Source organism: Myxocyprinus asiaticus, chromosome 31 (genome assembly GCF_019703515.2).
Source record: "Myxocyprinus asiaticus isolate MX2 ecotype Aquarium Trade chromosome 31, UBuf_Myxa_2, whole genome shotgun sequence".
Taxonomy (NCBI): Eukaryota; Metazoa; Chordata; class Actinopteri; order Cypriniformes; family Catostomidae; genus Myxocyprinus; species Myxocyprinus asiaticus.
The window spans coordinates 18,912,529-18,929,563 of NC_059374.1; the positions used below are offsets into that span (position 1 = coordinate 18,912,529).

Consider the following 17,035-nt stretch of genomic DNA (forward strand, 5'->3'; position numbering starts at 1 on the left):
ACTCACACTCATGCCATCCCAGATGTGTATTGCTTTCTTTCTTCTGCAGAACACAAGCAAGGATGTTTAGAAGAATATTTCAGCTCTGTAGGTCCATACAATGCAAGTCGACAGGGTCCAAAACTTTGAAACTCAAAAAAGCTCATAAAGGCAGCATAAAAATAATCAATACGACTCCAGTGGTTAAATCCATATCTTCAGAAGTGATATGATAGGTGTGGGTTAGAAACAGATCAGTATCAAATTCTTTTTTTTTTTTTTTACTATAAATTTTAACTTTCAAACAGCCCTTGCAAGCACTCTTCTCTCCAAATGGATTAGCATTCTTTGTGCATATCACCACATACTGTGCAGGGAGGAGAATTTGTAGTAAAAAAGGACTTAAATATTGATCTGTTTCTCACAGAAACCTATCATATCACTTCAGAAGACATGGATTTTAGTAATGGAGTCTTATGGATTATTTTTATGCTTTATGTGCTTTTTTGAGCTTCAAAGTTTTGGACTCTGTTGACTTGCATTGTATGGACCTACAGAGCTGAGATATTCTTCTAAAAATCTTCATTTGTGTTCAGCAGAAGAAAGAAAGTCATACACATCTGGGATGGCATGAGGGTGAGTAAATGATAAGAGAATTTTCATTTTTGGGTGAACTATATATTCCTTTAACACGCAAAAACGAATGACAGAAGCCTGAAATTTCATGCCAAGAGAGCTCTGAATGTAAATTACTGTAGGCTTACCGTAGTGAGCTGGGTTAAGGCAAGTGCACGGTTTTGAACACAGATTTTTTTTAGGCACTGGCTCGATGGTATTTTGTTCATTTCTTACTAAAAATTAAACGAGAAATCCTATGTAGTGTACATGGTTGTTTGAATTGTACGAATGATAAAATTACCCTTGCTGATTTGAGAGTGCATACTTAGATGCATATTAGCTGGGTTTCCATCCACACATTTTTATGCACATTTTGGGATATTGCATAAGGATGGAAGCACCGAGATGCGAATAAAATCTCAAAAAAGCACTTTAAAAAACATATACTTTACAGTGTTTTGTCTGTGTGCTCTAAACCGTATTTTATTAATAAAAGAGTCACAGTGGATATAATTTCTCTGGAAGTGACTATTTTGTTGTTTTGAAAACATGGGATGTAAAACACATTGTAATTGCTATATTATGCTTTTTTGCATAAATTAAATTCCCAACTTGGATAGAAACATAGCTATTGAAACCCCAGCAGAATCTCTCTGCAGCTGTCTCATATGTAAAGATTTGGCATGTACCGCAGCAGGGAATCCTCTATTGCGGCTTTTGTTTTAAGCTGCCCAAATATTGAGTCTTCACGCAGGGGGAAACCAGACCTGCGTTCTGATGCCCGGCTCTATCCCAGCAGATGCTTTCCTTCTGAGAGAGTCGAGCGAGCACCTCTCCCACCTCCAGCTATTTGCAGACGTAAAAGACAGGAGCATGTGTTTGATGTGGAATTGACTAATGAACATGGAGAGAGACTCCAGATTGGGATGATTGGTATGGAGTCACAGGCTTCTCTCCCTCTTCCTCTTTCTCATCACTTACACAATTTGAGGTGGGAGAGAGAGACTGTTGGAGAGAAAATCAAAAGGGGGCTCCTTATAGTCCCTAAAGGCAAAGTTCCCCCAAAAGTAAAAATTCTGTCATTATTTACTCACCTTCATGTTGTTTCAAACCTATATACCGTTATATTTTTAGTGTAACAAAACGAGTAGAAATTTGTGAAAATCGTTATGGAGCTCTTGCCTTACAACAACGTTCATAGTGACCAGGGGATGTCAGGCTCCAAAAAGGATGAAAAAATAAATAAAAATAACATGCATAAAAGCTATACGAAAGTAAGCCATACAACTCGTGTGCTAATTTCCAAGTCTTCTGAATTTAAACGATAGCTTTGTGTGAGGAATCAACTGAAATTTAAGTTATTAACTGATTATCTTCATCTTTGCTGAAGCTTGCATCTAGTCCGCGTCTTGATTCAAAAAGTTGTGCACCTACATCATTGATGCTAAATAGCATTGGTTTCTGTGTGTATAGTGTGCGAATGTGATACACCATTTTTTGAAGTCTGGACGCAAATGTGGGCTAGATGCGAGCTGTTAGCTAGAAGCAGGGAGGGCAAGATTATCAGTGAATAATGAATTACATTTTGGTCGGTTCCTCACACAAAGCTATTGTATGGCTTCAGAAGACTTAGAAAACAGTGCAAAAGTGGTATGGACACTTTTAAACACTTTAAATGCTTTTTTTATTCTTTTTGTTGTTACTATGAACTGTCGTTGTATGGAAAAGAGAAGTGGAAAATTTGTTCTGTGTTCTATGGAAAACATAACAGCATACCGGTTTGGAACGGCATGAGGGTGAGTAAATGATGACATAGTTACATTTTTATGGTAACTATTCCTTTAAGGGTTGAAATTAATGAAGTGCTGAGTGACACTGAAGGTTTTAAGTAGAGATTTGATTCTCCATTTATATGATGTTTAGCTATGATGTAAACTCTTATCGGCTCTTTCAGCACAGAGTGATGCCTTATGTACTGCCGCTTTATTAAGCTTCTGGAGTGATGGTTGCCCTAGTGATGGCCCTTACGTGTGGATTAAAGTCTAAATTGAGTCAGATTCCCAAGAGGATGCAGTGCAGTTGTGGGAGAAAGAGGCTGTGGACCTAGAAATGGGCAGACTTCAAGTGCTTAACGGGAAACGCTTTCATGCTTAGACTTAAGCACATTGGCTTTACAGCCTGTTTAGATGAATTATAGAGCTTTGTGCGAAAATTCCCCCTTTTTCTCGCGCTATATGTTAAATTGTCATTTTTACAGTCGTTTTAGGGTTTGTTGACATTGCATCGCCAATGCAACGAAGTTGAAATATTGGCTTTAACTTTATTGAACCTGGAATAATTCTTTAAGAAAACAGACCGGGGTGATTTTCACAGAATCTGTCAAGAAAATGTCCTGGTGCTGTTTCGAAAGAAATTGAAGGAAGCAAATAAGAAATTATATTTTGCATATACACTACCAGTCAAAAGTTTTGAAACACTTGACTGAAATGTTTCTCATGATCTTAAAAATCTTTTGATCTGAAGGCGTATGCTTAAATATTTTAAATTAGTTTTGTAGACAAGAATATAATTGTGCCACCATATTAATTTATTTCATTATAAAACTAAAATTGTATTAAAAAAAAAAATGTTTTTGAAATTGATGACTTGGACCAAATAATAAAGAAAAGCAGCCAATAAGTGCCCAACATAGATGGGAACTCCTTCAATACTGTTTAAAAAGCATCCCAGGGTGATTGGTTGCCAAGAGTACATTTCTGTAAATTCTAGGCAAAGGGTGGCTACTTTGAATATGCCAAAATATAACATATGTTATATAGTGGTTTATTTAGAATTTTTTTTGTCACAACATAATTCCCATAGTTCCATTTCTTTTATTACATAGTGTTTTATTTAGTTAGTTATCCTATTTTTAGGGCCAACTAAGATATATATATATTTTTTTTTTTTTTTTTTACATTGTGACATTATTTTCATGACAGTTGCGTTCATTTTACCCTCCAATTCTCATGATCGCAGAAAAAAGGTGTTCATTGATGTTCTTATTACTGCAACATGAAAAAAATATTATTTATCATTATTGATAAGTTATTTAAATTATTACATCATAGTAGTACTCCCTTGGTAATGCCTTTCATTTTTAGTGATTTAAATAAAAAATTGTACAACAGCATATTTTTTACTTTAATACTGTACTTTAGTAATGAGAATTATAATTGTAAATAATTGAAGTAGGAAGTAAAAGTAAAACGTCCGGATATGTAACGGTAATGAGAATTTGGGGTAAATGTGCATAAAGGGATAGTTCACCCAAAAATTTAAATTCTCTCATCATTTACGCACCCTCATGTCATCCCAGATGTGTATGACTTTCTTTCTTCTGCAGAACTCAAACAAAAATTGAAGAAGAACATTTCAGCTCTGTAGGTCCAAACAATGCAAGTGATTTTTTGTCAGAAATGTAAAGGCCCATAAAGCACATAAAGGCAGCATAAAAGTAATCCATACGACTTAAGTGGTTAAATCCATGTCTTCAGAAGTGTGGGTAAGAAACAGATCAATATTTAAGTCCTTTTTTACCATAAATTCTCCTCCCTGCAAAGTAGGTGGCGATATGCACAAATAATGTGAATCGCCAAAAACAAAAGAAGAAGAATGTGGAAGTGAAAGTGGAGATTTAAAGTAAAAACTACTTAAATATTGATCTGTTTCTCTCACGCACCTATCATATTACTTCTGAAAACATAGATTAAAACACTAGAGTCTTATGGATTACTTTTAATGCACCTTTATGTGTTTTTTTTTTTTTTTTTTACCTTCAAAGTTTTGGTCAACATTCACCTGCAATGTGTGGACCTACAAAGCTGAGATATTCTTCTAAACATCTTTGTTTGTGTTCTGCAGAAGAAGGAAAGTCATTCACATCTGGGATGGCTTGAGGGTGAGTAAATGAGAAGAGAATTTTCATTTTTGGATGAACTATCCCTATAAGTGTCCCAAAAATAATGTCACAATGCAAAAAATCTTAATGGTCATAACTGTAGGCTTTATTTGCATGATGCAAAATATAATTTCATTTTAATAAAAACTTTTTTTTTTTCTTTTGTATTGATTAGGGCTTAAATATGACTTGGACATTTTCTTGACAGTTTTCATGATAATCACCCACCTTCACATACCGGCACATAACATACATATGTATTCAGGGTTGTGACATCAATACCATGATTATTTCTGAATGAAACGTTTTCTCTGCTTAATTTTTATTAAAGTTTTGGGTGGACTGGCGATGGAGCTTTGTGTTGGAGACATATCATGTCCCTTTTTAATGCATATATTCTAGGTTTGAAAATGGTGGCAAAGGCTTAAAACATATGTGTTCTGTTTGAGTAGACATCAGAGGAGTTTTTCTGAGGAAGTTCGAAAGAGAAAACAGAGTATAAAACCCAGCAATCAGAGGCTGCCAAAAGGCTGTGCAAACATTATGACTGAGTCATAATTCTTTCGCCTAATGGGACAGTTACATATCAGTTTAACACAGTGATTAATTTCTCTTGAAATTAGACCAACCATATTAGTATTATTACCCTACGATCCAGAGCTCATCAAAATGCATCAAACATTAAAATACAAGTTAACTTGCAGTGAGGATAAACGTGCAATGTGCCAACTTTTTTTGCAGTAAGTTATTGGCTGCAGAGGGTAAAATTCAATCCGATTATCTACACTGGTACTGTGGTTGGTTTGTCAATTGATGTCCAACGTAAGATCTGGGTGCTGAAGCAAAAGAACAGTGTTGAGAACAATGGGCCTAGAGCAGTCATTTTTAGTATTTTTATTCATTTAGATTATTTTAATATAATGTATTTAAAACATTTTTAGTCATCTTGGAAGTTTGCTGCAGCCCCGAAGGCAGGTTGAGATGCTGTGGAACAGTGAACACTCTTAGGTAAATTACTAATCCCTACATAACCACCTTGTCTTTGTCTTTCTGTTTTCTTTGTGGTCTGTAGGGTACAAACTGATAGGAAGTCATTCTGGAGTAAAACTGTGCCGTTGGACAAAGGTAGGTCCTTTCCTCCAATTGATTTGTTGTCAGGACTGTTTAGCAATCACCGTGTTATTTTTTTATTTTTATTTTTTTTTTTTTACAGCAAGACATTTTCAGAAACAGCAGAGTTTTTCTTAGAATAAATGTAACAAATGTTGCTCCTCTTTTGTTAGTCAATGCTGAGAGGAAGAGGAGGTTGCTATAAGCACACTTTCTACGGGATTGAATCACACCGCTGTATGGAGACCACGCCGAGCCTGGCCTGTGCCAACAAGTGTGTTTTCTGCTGGAGGTAAGAGCAAGTTATATAATTAATTTTAAAAATCCTATTTAATCCATTGTATGTGACTAGTAAGGGTAAATTTTAATAGGATTTCTAAGTTAAGCACAATGGGTCATTCACACCGGCATTTTTCAATAGTTTTTATATATACACCGATCAGCCACATCAGTAAAACCACCTGCCTAATATTGTGTATGCCCCCCTCGTGCCGCCAAAACAGCGCCAAACCACATCTCAGAATAGCATTCTGAGATTTTATGCTTCTCACCACAATTGTACAGAGCTTAAGAGGGACTCCTTTGAACGTTGCGTCGTGTCTCACTGTTTTTTAGATGCTGTTTCAAGTTGAAAAAAACTTCATCTGTTAGAAACGCTTGCTTCACATTCCTTTAGCTCAACTGTTATAGTATGGTGCTAATAACACCAAGGTCATGAGTTAGATTCCTAGGGAATGCATGTACTCAAAAAAAGCATAGCTTGAATGCACTGTAAGTTGCTTTAGGTAACAGCATCTGCTAATTGCACATATGTCTTATTGAATGTAACTTTTCCAAGTTGAACTGCTCACAAGCAGGACATGATTTAATCTTGAGTCCACCAATGCCCTCCAATCATACTTTTCAAACATCAGTTCAATGCTGTTGTGTAAGAGAGTGGTGTATTGGATCTAGTTGTAAGCATCGTTGGGTTGAGTTTTGTATCGTGCCTGTGTGACTCAGAGCATTGCTCTAATTGAGTTTTTCATCCGTTTCATTGCCACCCGCTGCGCGTATCCTCAAAAGCCTCATAGTAGTTAATGACATAATGCAAATAAATGTGCTTAAGAAATGTGAAAATAGATTAGTCCTCTGCTTTGAGGGAATTATTGAACTTCATATAAGGGGGCTAATTTGGTTAAAAGAGTCATTCACAAAAATGAGTCTGAAGAGTCCTCGTTGTGTGGATAGGCTGGATATTTCAGGCTGTATTGCTTTTTCTCCCTCTTAAAAACGGAGTAAAGACATTAGAGGAAAAGCTCTTAAACCAATCTCAAACTTCGGCGCTTTTGGCCCAGAAGCCCATTTTGGCTCCATACTGTAGGCAAGGAATTGCTATACTGTAGGTATTTTATTGTGTTGCACATCATCAGTTTTTTTGTTTTTGTTTTAATGATGTTTGTAAGATATACTACAAAGTATTTATAGGCCGATATATCAGCGATGTCGATTAATAGGCTGATATTTGTCCATTTTGAGATTATCGGCACTGGCCGTAAACCATGACTGATTAACAGGAGTGGTAGTTTCCTCTTGTGTCAGTTTCAAAATCTACCAGCAGCCATGTCAATGAATAATGCACATTTATTTCTATTTTTAAACCTTTTTATTTTTTATTTTGAGTAAGCATTGTGTAAAACTGTGGTTCTCAACTGTTCTGACAGGGTTTCTTACAGCCAGTGTTGGGTGCAGTCTGATTGCAAAGTAATTCGCTTCTATAATCTGATTACTTTTAAAATAAAAAAAGTAGTGTAACACATTACATTTTAAATTCTTGTAATCAGATTACAGTTACTGACTTTTAATTAAGGTAATTACTGTTAAGTACATTACTTGGGTCACAAATATTTCTGAAATGCCATTATTCAGAAAATCAGACCGCTAATGGCGCCATTGACCAATCAGATTGGAGTATTCCAGAGATGTATTAAACAGTGTTCTTGTACTGGTTCACCACTTTATGTCCAGTGTCCTGAAGCAAAACCAATTCAGAACCACTGGTGTAAATTTTGCATAACATTTTTATGTGTAACTCATCCAATATCATATGTGCTATGAACATTAAACATAACTCAAATCATGCAGCTTTTTAAGGAGAGGTGTGCTATTACTTTTCAAAGTTATCAGATTTATGATTTTGCCTGGCAGACAATAAAATGGGAGGAAAAAAACCATAGATTTACATTGACCAAAATTAGGGATGTCAATTTTCAGATATTTTCATAATCGATTGTCATGGAAATTAATGATCAATGAATCAATTAATTGTTTTTACTGCAAAACACACGCGGAGGACTCCAAATAATATGTGCATGTAGCCTACTCTTTAAATATAATTTAAATGAATACACTTAAGAAGTGCAAGTTTTGGCATTTTCCTCTTAAAATATTCTTAGTTCAGTGTATGTTAATACATTTAGGCAGTGTTTAGTATGAATTTGTGAATGGTTTAATTATTGTTAATGAACTGCTTTAGTGCTTTTAATAATAACTTTTATACAGGATATATAACTTGTATAAATATTTGAGTTCATAAACATTTTTATGTTGTGGATCGTGGAGTATTTCGGACCTTTAGTGTTCTTTTTTTATTTGAAATGAAGTCAAATCATAACACACTGCGTAAACACAGTACATAACATACCGCTTCTCTGGTGATGGTGAGGTAAATGTACCATCTTCACCTGTGCATCTTCTTCTGAAATGTGGAGAAGACGTGACATGCAGTGCACAAGTGCCCTCTAGCAGTGGATATCTGAATAGACAGCCTTTATAACGTCTGCTGGCATGGTTACTGAACACATTTGTCCTGAAATGAATTAATCGATGATCAATAAGCTTAAGCTTAAGCTATTAATGACAATTAATCGATTGTAGATTAATCAATAACATCCCTAACCAGAATACCATAGAGACTAAGGGCCAGTAAACAGTTATCACCTAGAACGCACACACACACTCGCATATACTGTATATATCCTAATACATTTTTGTCCACCGAAAAACTGAGACTTTCTAAAACATTCTCCATAATGCATACTTTAAAAAGCAAAGACATTAGGTAAATGGATTATTGTGGATGTAGCATAAATCTCAGCAACATGTTTATTTTTATTTTTTTACCTCATCGTAATAGGATTAGGCTCTTCTACTGGTAATTTTAAGAAATGAGTGGTTGAACAAAGGACATAGTGTCACATCCAGCACATCTACTGTTGTGTTTTTGTAGCAGGGGAATGGAAGTAAAGCCACATTGCCTAGCATTTATGCCCTTTTGTGTGATGTGAGAGCTGTTGAAAGGGTCAACGGGCGCTAATTTGCGGGGCAGCGGGTGTACAGGTGCTCCTCTCTAGGGAATGAGGCAGCGGTCCAGGGCTTGTGATGGTACCATGCTGACAGGGACTGTCTTCTCTTATTGTCTCTGTACAGACACCACACAAATCCGGTGGGCACGGAGTGGCACTGGAAAATGGACCCGGCTGAGAAGATCCTGCAGGAGGCTGTAGAGAACCACAGGAACATGATCAGGCAGTTCAGGGGTAAGGGCAATCTTTCCTTCTGCTTTCAAACAAAAAGTGTGGAACGTGAGTCATTCAATGCTAGTTCCATTACTACCATTGCACCAAAGTCCCTTTAAGGCAAGTTGATTTACTCGGTGACCATCTTGGTAACATCTCCAGGCATCTGTATTCTATTTAGGGAGACAAGTACAGCTCCTATCTACTTCTGTGAGCAGAAAGAGTCCGCACAATGATATGAAGGACATGAAACTAGCACAGAGTAGGAGATTGGTTTCCAGGGTTATTACACATTAATATTTGACCGCAGAATGCCGCAACCAATCAGAATCAAGTTTTTGTGTCAAATATATATTTACCGGTGTATGTGTGTGTGTGTGTATACGTGTGTGTATATGTGTGTGTATACGTGTGTGTATATATATATATATATATATATATATATATACACACACACACACACACAGTTGAAGTCAGAAGTTTACATACACCTTAGCCAAATACATTTAAACTCAGTTTTTCACAATTCCTGACATTTAATCTTAGAAAACATCCCTGTCTTAGGTCAGTTAGGATCACTACTAATTTTAAGAAAGTGAAATGTCACAATAATAGTAGAGAGAATGATTTATTTCAGCTTTTATTTCTTTCATCACATTCCCAGTGGGTCAGAAGTTTATATACACTTTGTTAGTATTTGGTAGCATTGCCTTCAAATTGTTTAACTTGGGTCAAACGTTTTGGGTAGCCTTCCACAAGCTTCTCACAATAAGTTGCTGGAATTTTGTCCCATTCCTCCAGACAGAACTGGTGTAACTGAGGCAGGTTTGTAGGCCTCCTTGCTCGCACATGCTTTTTCAGTTCTGCCCACAAATGTTCTGTCAGTTTGAGGTCAGGGCTTTGTGATGGCCACTCCAATACTGTCTGATGTCTTGAGATGTTGCTTCAATATGTCCACATCATTTTCCTTCCTCATGATGCCATCTATTTTGTGAAGTGCACCAGTGCAATTTGTTTTTCCTTAGAGGCAAAAGTCCAGTAGGATCATATGAAAAAAATATTGTGTGAAACAGCACAATATGGACATTTCTACAAATGTCTACAATTGTTAGACATATTTCTTCAATTGACGAGGTGTATTTAGCTGTCACTACGGTTTTGCAGAAGGCAGTAACGGGACAGGCTCTTAAGTGCTGTTCCACTGGGTCTAATTTATTCATTTGCACCCTGTCACTTTCCTCACCTTCTGCTGCATCAGATCAGTGGTGGATCCATCAGCGTTCAGCAGCATTAAGGAGGCGAGTTTTACGATTTGGATTATTATGACAGGCAGAGATCAGATGGACTGTGCGTTGTGTTGAGACTTCATTTGCTGATGGAGAGCAACAGTTCAGAGTTTTAATTTGCATCATTCCCATTTGACCATACAGAGCTGTGAGGTGACACACACATACACTGTTTGTTTGTTTTTTATTAAAAAAAAAAAAAATGCTTTTCAAGATTGGGGAAGCACGGATGTTGCTTAAAAATGGCAAAATGTGTGCACAGATCTGTTCATTTATTTTGATGTCTTCAATATTTCTCCTTAAATCTGCTTCTCAAACTTCTACTAAACAGTGAAATTACTTTACAAAAATAATACACACATTCCATTCCATTTTCAATGTATTCTGTATAGCCATTAAAAGATCGACACTGCTGTGCAATTATTTGAATATCACCTATTATTATGGTAGCAATTTTGTCGATAAACTCATCCCTGAAAGGCATGAAAAACTAAATGAATTGTGAATGGTCGCTTTTCATGTTGGTCAAAAAATCCCTTTTTGTCAAATTGGGCGGTTCTTGGCCAAAATAAACTGCAAACTGGACCAGACAAAATTGGGCCTAAAATCATGCTAAACAATAAATGAATATATTTATATAACATATTTAGTTATGTAGTTTTTGTTAAAAATGCAATTTGATACGCAAAATGATACAGCTAAAATTTTAAATACGCAATTGATTTGGCTTTAGCTCAAAGCTTGTAGATTCAAACCTCACAAAGTATGATAAATGAACTATCACCATTGTGCACTTGAATAAGGCACTTAGGTTGCTCCATCTGGACTGTTCCTGTATAAGTAAAGTATACTTTAAGTCGCTTTGAATTAAAGAATCAGTTAAATGACTAATTAGTAAATTAGTGGAATGAATCATGCTGCTTTTATCAAGCAAAATGTTACAGCCAAGGGATCCTCTCTGTGTTTTGCTTTCAAATTCTTTGTAATTTAGGTCAGTAATGGCTGAAAATGATGTTTCCCATTTTCAGATCTATTTTTTGCAATAACATATCAGTTCTCGGTCATAAAAACAAATCTTAATGCCAGCAAATCATATCATTTTTCCTTCTTTATGTGTCTTTAGATCATCAGGTGACGTAATGGGTTGTGAATTCAGTGCCTTAGTCCAATTTAAAGGGATAGTTCACCCAAAAATGATATTCTGTCATTATTAACTCCCCCTCATATCGTTTCAAACCCTCATACCTTTCTTCTGTGGAACACAGAAATTGAACATCATGGCCACTCTTTTGCATATAATGAAAATGAATGACAGTCATTAGAGGTGTGAATCTTCACTGGCCTCACGGTTCGATTCGATTACAAAACGATTCTCGATGCATCATGATACATCTTGTCCTCCAATTTTTTTTTTTATCAATACACGTACTTGGTATTAAATAGTATTAAATTATTAATACTAGCCTGTATCTATAACCACAACTATCAGTTGCTGGTCCAGGATGGCTACATGAGATATCTGCTTCTGTGAAAGTGCAGATGTCAGCTTCTCCTTTCCACACTACAGGTGATAGTGAAGTGACACAAACGGTGGGGTTTCTATTTAAGAAATCAATCAAGCATCTCGTATGCACACTGTTCCAATGAGCGAGAGACCGGCAATTAGCAACAGCCAAAGAAATAGAGGGCGCAAGAGGAGAGAAAGGCATTGGGAAGCAAAAGACAAAAAATTATTAGAAAATAAAAACATCATCCACGTCTCCCAAACCGTTGTCTTATCATTATTTTCAGCAGTTTTTTATTTTTCTGTGCAAATCAGTGCATTAATGGGCGTGAGCCCGTCTTTCATGGTGTTTGTTGACGTGTTATCACAAATAAAATCTGCCGTTGATATGTGCTTGAGTTTGTGAATGAATTTCGGGATCGTAGTTTCAGTCGGGGTTGATGGTCGTGTGGTTGATACATCCAGTCTGCGATCAGTTCTGTAGTGCACGCTTGGTTTTAGTATATGCACAACTGAAAATTTTTGTATCTCACTCTGTCTCTGGCACACACATAAATGCATCTGTGCTGCTGTGCTATAAATTGAACTTGATTTGGAGAAAGAATTGTGATTTGGAGAAAGAATCGTAATTCATCTCAGAATCTATTTTTTTCTCCCATCTTTAATAGTCATTCACTTTCATTATATGGAAAAGAGCTGCCAGGATATTCTCAAAAATGCACCTTTTGTGTTCCAAGGAAGAAAGTCACATGGTTTTGGAGTTAATGACAGAATTACTTTTTTAGTGAACTATCCCTTTAACATGCATCTCAATACTTTGTTGGATATCTGTATCTAGCTTGCATTTACAGCAAGCGATATGACTTCTTCGGGACTGACCAGATGGTTTTTGAAGGAAGGGATTCATGGACCTTAAGGAGGGAACTAAATCCTCTGCTCTTTCTCAGCATTTTAAGAAGTTCTCCTTAACATCACTGGTGTTGTTTTACCGTACCACCTTCATCTCAGAACACTCCATAATATAGGGGGATTTGAAGGCCTTTTGATGTGTTTTTTCTCTGTTTGCAGTGGTCTGAAAAATTAATCAGAGATGTCTAGTGATCTGCAGCTAACCGAGCGGGTTTGCTGATAATATCTGCTCACACAGACCCAAAGTGAATTTAAAGGCAATGTTTCTTGTGTAGAAGATTTTATTGTTCAAGAAATAAGGTTTCTGCTGTTTGAAATTCATGACATCTGTCTTTTTTTATCTGTCTAATCTAGTTTCTGTAAAGTTCTCAAACTTTTATATTTTCTAAAATGAGCATTGCTCATGGCCTATTGTTGTAGATTTTTTTTTTTTTTTTTTTTTACCAAGGATTTTATCTTTTTATTACCTTTCCCCCAGTAAGGATTGAACATCAGGTTGTCTAGTTACATGCACATACATAATATGTAATATATTCATTCATTTATATTCATATACTGTACATAATTGAGTGCTTTGAATTAATAAATCAAAAACATACATGGAGAGAAAAATGTAAATCACCAAATTATGAAAAAATCTATTAATTAAATATAAATAATTAATATCATGGCTCTTCTATTTGTCTTTGTGGAAAGTAAATATAAATTAATATATACAGTATATGTCAATGCAGCCCATGTACAGCCATGTTGTTTCCATATATAATTTTATTCTGTAGTTTTAAGTCATTTCAATTACATTTTTAATGGTCTTGATATCCAAACATAATTGAAACGGTAACAGGTTCACAAATGGGGAACAAAATGTATCTAATGACCTTAAAAATAATGTTTTTCTTTAAAGGGATAATTCACCCAAAAATTAAAATTCTCTCATCATTTACTTACCCTCATGCCATTCCAGATATGTATGACTTTCTTCTGCTGAACACAAACAAAGATATATCTCAGCTCTGTCGGTCCATTCAATTCAAGTGAATGGTGACCAAAGTTTTGAAGCTTCAAAAAGCATATAAATGCAGCATAAGAGTAATCCATAAAACTCCAGAGATTAAACCCATATCTTCAGAAGCGATATGATGGGTCTGGGTGAGAAACAGATCAATATTTGAGTCATTTTTTTACTATAAATTCTACTCCCTGCCCAATAGGTGGTGATATGCACAGAGAAAGTGAATCGCCAAGTGGAGATTTATATTAAAAGAAGGATTTAAATATTGATCTGTTTCTGTTTCCACTCCTATCATATTGCTTATAAACACAGATTAAACCACTGGAGTCTTATGAATTACTTTTATGCTGCCGTTGTATGCTTTTTGGAGCTCTAAAGTTCTGGTCACCATTCACATGCATTGTATGGACCTACAGAGCTGAAATATTTTTCAAAAAATCTTTGTGTTCAGCAGAAGAAAGAAAGTCACACACATTTGGGATGGCATGAGGGTGAGTAAATGACGAGTGAATTTTCATTTTTGGGTGAACTATTCCTTAAACTTAAAGAGCATTAAACCAAGCAGCATTTGTTTGTTAGCCCCATCTATTAAAGCATCTATTTTTCTTTTTTCATGTGTGTCAAGACTCAAGAAATGTACAAGGTTTGTGTTGATAAAGCAGCATGTCCTCTTGGGCCAAAAAAGGATTTAAATGAACAAAAATGAGCACTGTAGATTCATCAGCCAAAGAAATTGAGAGCTCCTGATGGAGACTGTAGGTCTTGATCCAGTGTCTGAGTTACTGCCAGATGTGTGTGTGTGTTTGAGTGAGTATGTGCATGTGTTCTGAACCACCTCCGCTCCGTCGTCTTACTCTCAGCATCCTCTCTGGCTTGGTTGACATTTAGCAGTGACATCACTGCTCCATGTAGCAGAAGTGAGCCATGGTGACCCAGGGCTGAGTAAACAAACACTCTAACAAGTGATCACACAGAGCAGACGAAAGGTCAGGCAGCACACTGTGCTGAGGGTACAGAGCACAAAAATTTACGCCAGACTCCTCTTGGGCTCACAGAAAGAAAGTTTTGAGATTTTTTTTACTTAAATGTGTACGGTCACAGTTTCTACAAAAAAATAAATGAATTTTTTGTAATTGTCAGTGTGATTACAACAGGGTTTGTCTACCTTTTCTGACCCAGACACCCCCTAATATAACAATGCCAGGTTGTCTTGATTTTATATAACATGTATAATTTAATAACTTTATCACACGCTATTACATGATTCTGAAATAGTGCTGACAGAGTTTTTCCTCCTACCCTTCTTTCATTGGTTCATTGCGCAACAGTATTGTCCGACAGAGAACGTTTTTTTATTTTTTTATTTACAGTTGTTCAGTCCATAGACGCAATCAAATCAACCGAAGACTATATTAGAGGTTGTTTATTTCGATTGAAAAACCTATAGAAGATATTAACCTCATTTAGAAATGATCTTTGAAATATACAGCATATTTACATATCAGTCCACTGACCCCTTACAGTGCCTCAGACCCAAAGTGGTCCATTGACCCCTGGTTGCAAAACCTGCAATTAGAATACAGTTTAAATTTTTTGTATTTTTTTGTATTTTTTTTTTCGTTGGATCGCCTAGCTTCTTTCTAAGTTTCCTGAAGTTTACAGGCAGTCTTAAAGGGCTAATTCATCCAAAACTGATACTTCTCTCATAATTTACTCACCCTCATGCCGTCTCAAACTTGTATGACTTTCTTCTGCAAACTCAAACTAAGATAATTTGAAGGACTTATGATGTGTTTTTGTGCATACAATTTAAGTCAATGGAGTCCAAAACTTTCAAGCTCCAAAAAGGACATAAAGGCAGCATAAAAGAAATCCATATGACTTGAGTGGTTTGATCCATGCTTTCTGAAGCAAAACAATTGCTTTAGGTCAGAAACAGACCAGAACAGTCCTTATTCACTATAAATCTTCCACAGAAGAAAGAAAATCATACGAGTTTGAGATGGCATGAGCGTGAGTAAATTTCATTTTTTTGATGGAATTTTCCTTTAAATCTCATTATTTGTCCAAATTTACTCTTTTTGTTCTAAGCATGTGCTATATTTTATAATGTGACAGGTGTTCCAGGCGTTCGTCCCGAACGTTTTGAAGAGGGTCTCAGAGTGAAGCACTGTGCTCTGTCTCTGGTGGGCGAGCCCATCATGTATCCCGAGATCAACTCCTTCCTCCGACTCCTTCACCAGCAGCACATATCCAGCTTCCTGGTCACCAATGCCCAATTCCCCGATGAGATCAGGTGGGCTACAGGGTGTACTGTTCAGAACTATTCACACAGAATAAGTCTTATTTTCATGGATCTCTGAAATTTTTTTGCATACCTGAACAATAGCAAAATATACTCCAGTCATACACATGCTTTAATGCAAAATAAAACTCATCTGACAAAAGATTTTACATGCTTTAATGCAAAACCTCAAGGCATGGAATGATGAGAACATACAGTATTTACAGAATAAGTTCCTAACCCTAATTAATGTATTATTTGAGCTGTAAAGTTGTTTAAATTGTCATATTTACAGTCATTTTAGGGGTTTTGGGTTTGTTGACATTACATCGTCATGGCAACAAAGTTGTGAAATTGGCTATAACTTTACACAGAAAAGATTAGTAAGTGATTTTATCACACAAAAATCATGTTAACATGCACATTGTTTATGTCTTGTGGCTATACTTTAAACTTTTTTTTTTTTTTTTTTTACCTTTACGGTTGGCCCCATTCACTTCCATTGTAAGTGCCTCGCTGGAACCCAAAATTTTGCTTTTTTTAAGAAAAGGAGGGGCAAGTCAATTAAAATTTTTGTGATGATCAATGTTATACCACAAATGCTGTCGATTGAGCTTAACTTGTGTTGAACCCGAAATATTTCTTTAAGGCTTGTGCCTCAGATTGCTAGTAAACGTGGTTCGTCAGAGCGTTTTTTTTCTGCACACCCTAAACCGCAAGTCATTTATAACATCTAATAAAAGAGCCATAGTGGCTACAACTTTAATTTCCATTTCTATTTTGTGCTAATTTCCCCAGAGATTTTCTTGGGAATTTCAAGGTATGTTGTCTTGGAA

General features: G+C 36.0%; 1 protein-coding gene across 2 annotated transcripts in view; it reads left to right on the top strand.

Moving 5' to 3' along the window:
* The window catches only part of LOC127422338 (S-adenosyl-L-methionine-dependent tRNA 4-demethylwyosine synthase TYW1), a 104,596-nt gene that overhangs the window by 27,562 nt on the left and 59,999 nt on the right, over positions 1–17,035 (top strand). For both annotated transcript variants that reach the window (XM_051665790.1, XM_051665791.1), the window contains exons 9-12: positions 5,610–5,662; positions 5,821–5,939; positions 9,116–9,225; positions 16,034–16,211. In XM_051665790.1, the coding sequence (XP_051521750.1) occupies positions 5,610–5,662; positions 5,821–5,939; positions 9,116–9,225; positions 16,034–16,211 (460 nt within the window). The remainder of the gene's footprint in view (positions 1–5,609; positions 5,663–5,820; positions 5,940–9,115; positions 9,226–16,033; positions 16,212–17,035) is intronic.